Source organism: Propithecus coquereli, unplaced genomic scaffold (assembly GCF_000956105.1).
Source record: "Propithecus coquereli isolate 6110/MARCELLA unplaced genomic scaffold, Pcoq_1.0 Scaffold316, whole genome shotgun sequence".
Lineage (NCBI taxonomy): Eukaryota > Metazoa > Chordata > Mammalia > Primates > Indriidae > Propithecus > Propithecus coquereli.
Window position 1 is genome coordinate 2,573,918 of NW_012148797.1, and position 8,920 is coordinate 2,582,837.

Sequence of the window (8,920 nt, forward strand, 5' to 3'; positions counted from 1 at the left end):
GGAATCTTTATGGCTTTATGCATGCAGGAAGAGACAGGTCAGCTAGCCCCCTTTCTGAAGCTGCAATTTCTCCCATATTTTCAAGTTGAAATAATCAGTATACCAATTTGGCATATTTTGGGATGGCACATCTTTTCCTCCTTCACTGTCCTGTGAAGCAGTGGTTCCCAACCTTTTTGGCACCACAGACCGGTTTCAGGGAAGACAATTTTTCCACGGACCAGGGCGGGAAGTGGGGGGATGGTTTCAGGATGATTCAAGAGCATTATATTTATTGTGCAGTCAAACCTCTTTGTTAATGATAATCTGTATTTGCAGCTGCTCCCCAGTACCAGCATCACTGCTCCAGCTCCACCTCAGACCATCAGGCATTAGACTCTCATAAGCAGCCAGAACCTAGATCCCTCACATGCGCAGTTTACAGTAGGGTTCGAGTTCCTATGAGAATCTAATGCCATTGCTGATCTGGCAGGAGGCGGAGCTCAGATGGTTATGTGAGTGATGGGGAGCAGCTGTAGATACAGATGAAGCTTTGTCCACGGCTCACCTCCTGCTGTGTGGCTTGGTTCCTAAAAGGCCACGGACTGCTACCAGTCAGCCCACAGGTTGGGGGCTGCAGCTGTGAAGGACTCACCCTTCAGATACTCTTGATGCTTCCCATGAGTTAAGGCAGAGACAGGTCTCCTGCCTGGGAATCCAAGATGGTGGGGAAGCTGATTGTTCACCTCCATCTCACTTTTTCCAGTGTAGAAACCACGAGCTGGAGGAAAATTTTTCTACACATGATTGGTGCAAGGCAGATTGTGGGGAGAGAAATTCTCTTACCATCTACTTGGTTTTTTCACTTCTCTGTGGCACTGGGAACTATCTCATCCTCATATTTGAGTTCACCTACTCTGAATTTCTTGTGCAAGATAATAAGAGCCTTATCATTTAGCGACCGTGGATCAGATATTCTACTACTTGTGGCAGAAAGCATTTCCAGATGACATATTTTGTATTGTGCCTCCACTCTTGTTTTCAACTGGATCTTTATTCTGGTCTCAGGCTTTCAAATATCACAGACCAGTTTTTTTTTAATTTGAAGATCAACATTAGGTTTTTGACTTATAATTTTTCCCTTAATCTTATGGTATAGAGGCATTAGAAAAAAACTACCATCTAAAAACTCCCATCTACTACTAAACGCTCAGAATAAAGTACAGTTCTTTAAATTAAATACTTTGGGTTTTATGAAAAACTCACTGCTTTATTCCAACTTTTCCAGTTTTGTTTAAGATCCATAAAAACTTTATAACAGAAATATGAAAGAGTCCATGTTATATATGACAAAGAAAAATATTAATACATAAATATTCATGGCCTCTTTTCTGTTCCCAGACATATTCCCCTCCCTTTCCAAATTTTCTTTGGACATATTATGAAATTAGAGTAATAATCAGCGAGGTTAAGAATTTAAGAAGCAGAAGCTAGGAAAAATAGTGAAATTTTTCTCCTTTTTCCCCCCTTAATTTTAAAATTTTTTGTAGAGATGGGTCTCAAACTCCTGACCTCAAGCAATCCTCCCACCTTGGCCTCCCAAAGTGCTGGAATTACAGGCATGAGACACCATACCTGGCAAGAATTTCTTTTAAAAAGGTAGAGAATTCTCTCTTTCAAAAAAGCTTAGATGGAGGAGAACGTGGAGAAGCATGCTTAGGTTTGAAGGAGTTGGAATATAAAGCATATAAGAGAAATTTAAAATGATAAAAGATGAGGAAAAAGGAGTTTTAGGAAATTTGATGTACACTGTGTGTGTCTCCCCTACAGTACCTTCTTGAGAATCTGATGCACAGATTTAAATCTTTCAATTATTTTTTTCTTCTGGACTTTTATCTCTTATTTTATTTCTTAAAAATAAATTTCATTGTGCACATTTAAGGTCTACAACATGATGGTACGGGATACATATAGACAGGAACAAGGTTACTATAGTGACGCAAATTAACATATTCATCATCTCACATAGTTTACCCCCCCTTTTTTGCGGCAAGTGCAGCTAAAATTTACTCATTTGGTGTGAATCCCATATACAGAACAATTTGATTGCTAATGGACTTGTATTCTCTTTGAGTGTGATTCTGTGTAGGACCAAATTACAAGGCAGCTGGGCCTTATTAAGTGTTGCTTATGACTGTTATGCGAATCAGAGAGGAAGAGGCAGTATGGTATAGTGGTTAGCGCGGGAGGGGTCTGGAATCAGAAGCCCTTTGTTTGAATCCTGGCCCCAGTCTTTTTCCCGATCCTTTTTCTGTGTGTCCATCAAAAAATTACTGTACTGCTCTGGGCCTCATTTCTCTATCCATGAAAGGGAGATAACAGTACCCAACTCGCTGGACGGTTGGAAGGATTATATGACTTAATACATATAAGGTACTTAGGACAGTGCCTGGCTATCGAAAGCCCTCCGTTGTTAGCTAGTAATAAAACAGAAATCTACACATCATCTCTCACCTGCTTAAACCAAACAAACTAAAAACACCTTCCGTGGCTCACCGTTCCTAAACTTCTTGGCATGGCACCCTTCAAACCTGACCTCGAATCGTAGGGGCAGGCTTAGCAGCGGCCTTCCCTCGGATGGCCGGAGCCCCATCCCGCGCGCTCCTGGCGCCTCGCCGCAGCTGGCTCGCGGTCCAGGCTCCCTCCCTCGTTCTCAGCATCCTCTTCGGCGTATACAGACCTTCCCAGGCCCCTCCCAGCGCTCCCGGCTCTTCGAACCTCCACTTGAGCTGCTCTCAGGTTGGGTGTTGTAACTGCCTCTCGGATCTGACTCGCCGGCCCGTCCTAGATGCTAAAGTAAAGTGGACATAAAGGAAAATGCTGTACCTTCTCCCGAAAATACTAAACGGGAGGCTCTGGTGGGGGAGGAGACTTGGTTGGCAGGTAATGTCCTTCCACCCTGAGACGAGTTGCCCCGGTGCCCGGCTGGCCACGCCGCCAGGGCGTGGGTTGGAGTTCCCCTGCCAGGACCCCGCAGGCTTTCAGCCTAGCCCAGGGCACCCGCGGTCACGTGACGCCTCCGGCACAGCTGGAGGCGGGTCCCCGCCCTCCCCCCGGGAGCCCGGCGTTGGGGAGGGCGCGGTGCATTGTGGGCAGAGGGGCGGGGGTTGGGAAGATGGCGGCTCCCAGCCTCCTCAACTGGAGGCGGGTTTCCTCCTTCACCGGGCCGGTCCCCCGCGCCCGACACGGACACCGGGCCGTGGCAATCCGGGAGCTGATGATCATATTTGGAGGGGGCAACGAGGGCATCGCGGACGAGCTGCACGTCTACAACACCGGTAGGCGCGGCGGCGGCTCGTCGGCACCGCCTGCGGGAGCCGCGGAGGGGGAGGGGAGGCGAGGCGGCGGCCGCGGCCCTGACAGCTGTCACCGCCCGGTCATTGCTTTCTGGGGCGGCGGGGAGCGCGGATTGTCAGGACGGCACAGGTCCCGCAGTGTCCGGGACGGCAGCTCCGTTTCCCCGGGGCCCGCGGGGCAGAACGGATCCCGAGCCGGGCGCCCTGGTCCTCAGACGGGCGGTCCGAGACGCCCCCGCCCCAGTCTTGCTGGCGGACGTAGCAAGAGAGAGACTGTTTCCACCCGGCTGGTCTATTCCCCCGAAGTCTCCTCAGTCCGAGGTCCCAAGATCCCTCCCCTGTCAAAAAACAAAACCCATTCCAAACCAAAGCTCCTTCGGGCCTTTCCCGTCTTTGCCTGCCTTCCTTCTTTCCTTCCTTCCTTAGGAGGAAAAGAATCTAGAGGGGCGAGGAGGGAAAATGAGAGGCCTTCTCATACTTTCACCACAAATACAGCCCGTATCGAGCAGGTAGCGATCGAAATTTTCCCCATTGGTAGCCCTCTGAACTGGCGGGGAAGTGTGTGAGACCGGCCTCGTTTCTGCATAGTTGGTGTGTGTGCCGACGCTCAGCCGTGCAGCGCTCTTCTGGACTGGTCCTCGGAAAGAGGAGTGTCATAACTTGAGCACCACTACAAATCTTAAGTGCCTCTGGCCACGGAGCTCTGCCTTTGAGTACCTCAGTGTAATAGGAAGGAGATAGGAATTTCATTTTTCCCACTTGTAAATAAATACTCCAGCTGTAACAAGAAATCTCTTTCCTTGTTGTAAGGCTGATTACCGAACTTTGGGTCTACTTCATGACCACTAACTTATGTTTGATCAAACAACTCCATCACAGTCATCATTTAAAGGTTAACAAAATAGTGGAGTCGGAAACTTTTATTTTTTCACCCTCTCCTCCTCCCAGTGCCCCAGCATATGAAGCTAAAAAGTTATCAACAGTTTAACATAGTGTAAAATTCCTGGCTGTGGAACACATTAGACTTGGTTTGAATCTTGCTCTGCCAGTTGCCAGGGTCAGCGCTAAAGTTACCAAACCTTTTTAAGTCTCAGATTTTTCAGTTGTAAAATGGAGATGATGATATCTGGTAGGGTTTTTGTAAAAATTGAATGATATGGATCAGGGTATTTCAACAGCAGCACTATTGACATTTTGGGCCATGTAATTCTTTGTTGGAGGGGGGGAGAGCGGAGGCTCCCTCTTATTGCCCTGTACATTGTAAGATGTTTGGCAGCATCCCTGGCCTTTACTCACTAGGTGCCAGCTAACCTCCCTCCCATCCCCTGCCTCCTCCTCCCCCGCCTCCCCGCCAGTTGTGACAATTAACGATGTCACCAGACATTGCCAAATGTCCACTGGAGGGTATAATCATCCCCAGTTGAAAACCACTGATACTGATGATACGTATAAAGTACATACTCATAGTATATAATAACCATTGTTTGTTATAATTGGTTTTAATTTTATTTTGGCAACTAGTTACAAATCAGTGGTTCCTACCAGCTGTTAGAGGAGACATCCCTCCAGGCTGTGCTGCCCATGGATTTGTCTGTGATGGTACCAGAATTTTAGTATTTGGGGGAATGGTTGAATATGGAAGATACAGCAATGAGTTATATGAGTTACAAGTAAGTGTATTTAAATTTTATTATTTCAACCTGAGGTTTTAATAATGAAATTGCTCATAATTCTTCAAAAGATTGCAAAATATTTCATTAACATAGTTAAAATAGCATGAGCTTCACACTTTATAGCTTCAAAGAAAATTTTTTCACTTCATTTAAAAGTCAAAGTTTCTAATGTGAGTCTTTTCCCCCTACCCAGTAATATTTGTAACATCAAGATATCCGCTACTTAGCATCAGTTGTACATGTTATATGTTTAGTTTTTTGTGTCTTAGTGCAGTAGTTCTTCAGCTTTAGCTTGCAACAGAAGCAGCTGGAGGACTTGTGAAAAGAGTGCTGGGGCCTGCTCCCAGAGTTTCTGAGTCAGTATTATCTGCAGTGGGGACATGAGCGTTTGCATTTCTACCAAGTTCCCAGCTGATGCTGCTGGTTCCCAGACTATACTTTGAAAACCACTGCTTTAGTGTATAGAAATTGTTGCCCTCACGCTAATAATTACTTTTCTCCCCCCTGGCAATACCTACAAAAGAAGAGTAACCATTTCATATAACCTTTCTAAATTTGACTCCTATAAAACCAGACTCATACCCCTAGTTGACACTTCTTGATTGGTGCATATTTCCCCAGGGCAGAGATCATGAGGGTGTCTGCTAATTGGCAGATGTGGATGTGTTATACCTATTTACAAGCAACTTGTTTCAAAAATAGTTTCAGCTAAAGAAAACACCCATGGCTAGAGAATAAGTTTTGGAGATTGATTTGTTAAATGAGCTTTATGTTTATTTAAAGGTTAACATATTTGGCATTCATGAATTAACTAATTTCAGAAAGAGAGAATATATTAATTACATTTAATATTAAACTTATGTATGATACTTAATTTTTCATTTGGACAATACTTTAGAACTGTTAGCATTTATTATTATAAGCTTAGTCTGCCATTGTGGAAATCTGTGAGTATAAAAGACTAACCTGAATTTCTATTGGAATTTCTTCTATTCCAGAAGTTAGTTGCTTACTTGTCATTTGTCCCCAGAGTTGTTTATTAGAACCTTCTGGTAGGATTCAGATTAAAATATATTGATATAATATTGGATCATTGACAATACAGGAATGCTTTCCTGATCTTGTCTGAGTATATTTATGCTCTTTTTTAGGCAAGTCGTTGGTTATGGAAAAAAGTGAAGCCCCATCCCCCTTGCTCTGGTTTACCTCCTTGTCCTCGGCTGGGACATAGCTTCTCTTTATATGGTAACAAATGCTATTTGTTTGGTGGCCTGGCAAATGAAAGTGAAGATTCAAACAATAATGTTCCCAGGTATGCTGACTTTTTCAGACCAAATCCTTATCTTATGATTTAGATTAGGAATATTTTATTTCTTCCATCTTTAATTATTAGAAGAGATGAAGCTTAGCCTTCTTCATTTAAACCTAACAGTGAACACATTTGTGTGTTTTTGTGTTTTCCTTAGTCCCTGGAGTATACTGTTTTCAAAACTATGCGTTTTCTAATTAGATATCATCTTGTTAAATTGGTATTAATATAACTGCTTGTATCAGTATATTTGTATATATTGAGCCATAAGGTATTTTAGCTAAGTCATAAATGGCAATGAAAAGCAACAGATGCATTTTTTTTTTTTAAGACAGAGTCTTGCTTTGCTGCCCAAGCTAGAGTGTAGTGGCGCCATCATAACTCACTGCAACCTCAAACTCCTGGGCTCGTGCATACTCCTGCCTCATCCTCCAGAGTAGCTGGGACTACCTACAGGCCCGCACCACCACATCTGGCTAATTTTTCTATATTTTGTAGATATAGGGTCTCACTCTTGCTCAAGCTGGTCTTGAACTCTCGAGCTTAAGTGATCCTCCCACCTCAGTCTCCCAGAGTGCTTGGATTACAGACGTTAGCCACCATGCTGGCTAACAGATGAATATTTTAAAATTAGGTTTCTCTGGGAATTTGGTGACAAAAATCTGACTATAAGATGAAGACTATCATTTCCATGTTTTATACAGAAGCTGTTAGAGTGTTTTACATTACCAGATATTTGTAGAATAAATTTCTTCCTCCTTTTTCCAAATCGAATTAACCCACTACCTGTTTTCTTCACATGGTGAGTTTTTTGTTTGTTTATTTTTGTTTTTGTTTTGAGTTCTAATAAACTTTTATAAAACAGCCAGTAGGCAGATTTGATTCACAGGGTGTATGTAGGTTGCTGACAGGGGTTGTAGATAATGGGGATATATACATTGCTGACCCCTATTGTAGATAATATTGGTTTTGTTTGCAAAGAACCCCTTATTCCTTTGGGGAATTGTCCTGTGTAGTTATTTTTTTCCAAATCGAATTAACCCACTACCTGTTTTCTTCACATAGTGAGTTTTTTGTTTATTTTTGTTTTTGTTTTGAGTTCTAATAAACCTTTACAAAACAGCCAGTAGGCAGATTTGATTCACAGGGTGTATGTAGGTTGCTGACAGGGGTTGTAGATAATGGGGATATATACATTGCTGACCCCTATTGTAGATAATATTGGTTTTGTTTGCAAAGAACCCCTTATTCCTTTGGGGAATTGTCCTGTGTAGTTATTTTTTTTAAATACATTTTATTGTGTATATTTATATAGGATGATGTCATAAGATACATATGTAGTAAAATAGTTACCATAGTGGTAACATAGCCATCATTTCACATAGTTACTTATTTCTCCCCCCCCCACTCCCCCATGAGCAGCTATAGTTTACTCGTTTAGTAAAAATCCTGAATACAGTGCACGGTTATTAACTATAGTCCTCATGTTGTACGTTAGATCTTCCATTTGTTTATCCTACTTATTTGCTACTTTGTATCCTTTGACCTACATTTCCTTCTCTCCACCCAAACCCTGGTAACCACTGTTTTATTCTCTATTTCTATATAATATTCACATAGTGTTTTGATCACATTGTCATTATAGCACTCAGGCTTTGGAGATTTAGAGTCCAAAGTGCTATTTTCTGATTCAGGGCTTACCGTGTGTATCTTTTAGAGTAAGTTATCTAAGCCTGTTTCCTTCACTTTGAAATGGAAGTGATTATGTCTGCAGCCACACCGCCCTGAGCGCTCCCGATCCCATCTGAAATGGGAGTGATTAAATATTTATCTTACAGCATCATTGTGATAGCTAAGTAAGATCATTGGTATAATTTTCAAAAGACTTTCAAGTTGCCATAGCATATAGTATACTAGTTGTTATCACCATTATTTTTACCTATATTAGATTGACGGTGGGGTCTTAGCTTTTTTTTTTTCCCCCAAACTTTTAAAAATAACAGATATACCGAAACATCATAGAAAATTTAGAAACTGGAGAAAAGGAAAAAAAGTTATCTCACCACAGTAATTCAGATACTTTTGCTTTTAGCATATGTAATTTTTAAAATGTTCCCATTAAGGAGGTTTTTAAAATAATACTTGTAAAAATTAAAGAAATTAGAAAGTATACAATGTTTTTACAACATCACTGTCCCCCATCATAGGCAAATACACATAATTCAATTTGATGTGCATCTTTTGGGACCTTTCTCATGTAACACATTGCATTAGTCAGCTTTTATTAGGTTATTGTGAATAATGGGGCAAGCTTCTCAAGGTTATGCTGCTTGAGGGGGCAAGTAAGTACATACAAACGCCTTTTTTCAAAGCTAGTTCTGGTCACATTCCATTGGTCAAAGCAAGCCATATGGCCAAGGACAGAATCATTCATTGCTCCAGAAATACACACTCTGCTTACCGGGAGAGAGGAATTGGAAACGTTCATCCAATCCTCCACACAGACATATCTATTTTCTTTTATATAAGTGAAATCTCTTTCTTTTTTTCTTAGCAACTTTGAGTGTTTGCTTATTTGTTTATTTTTATTCTTTTATGTGTTT

At 42.1% G+C, this 8,920-nt stretch overlaps 1 protein-coding gene across 1 annotated transcript in view; it reads left to right on the forward strand.

The window, feature by feature from the left end:
- The first annotated feature begins 3,123 nt into the window (after positions 1–3,123).
- HCFC2 (host cell factor C2) overlaps positions 3,124–8,920 on the forward strand; it is a 57,828-nt gene continuing 52,031 nt past the window's right edge. Inside the window, exons 1-3 of the mRNA XM_012650250.1 lie at positions 3,124–3,317; positions 4,857–5,005; positions 6,160–6,320. Of these exons, the coding sequence (XP_012505704.1) occupies positions 3,155–3,317; positions 4,857–5,005; positions 6,160–6,320 (473 nt within the window). The 5' untranslated portion in view covers positions 3,124–3,154. The remainder of the gene's footprint in view (positions 3,318–4,856; positions 5,006–6,159; positions 6,321–8,920) is intronic.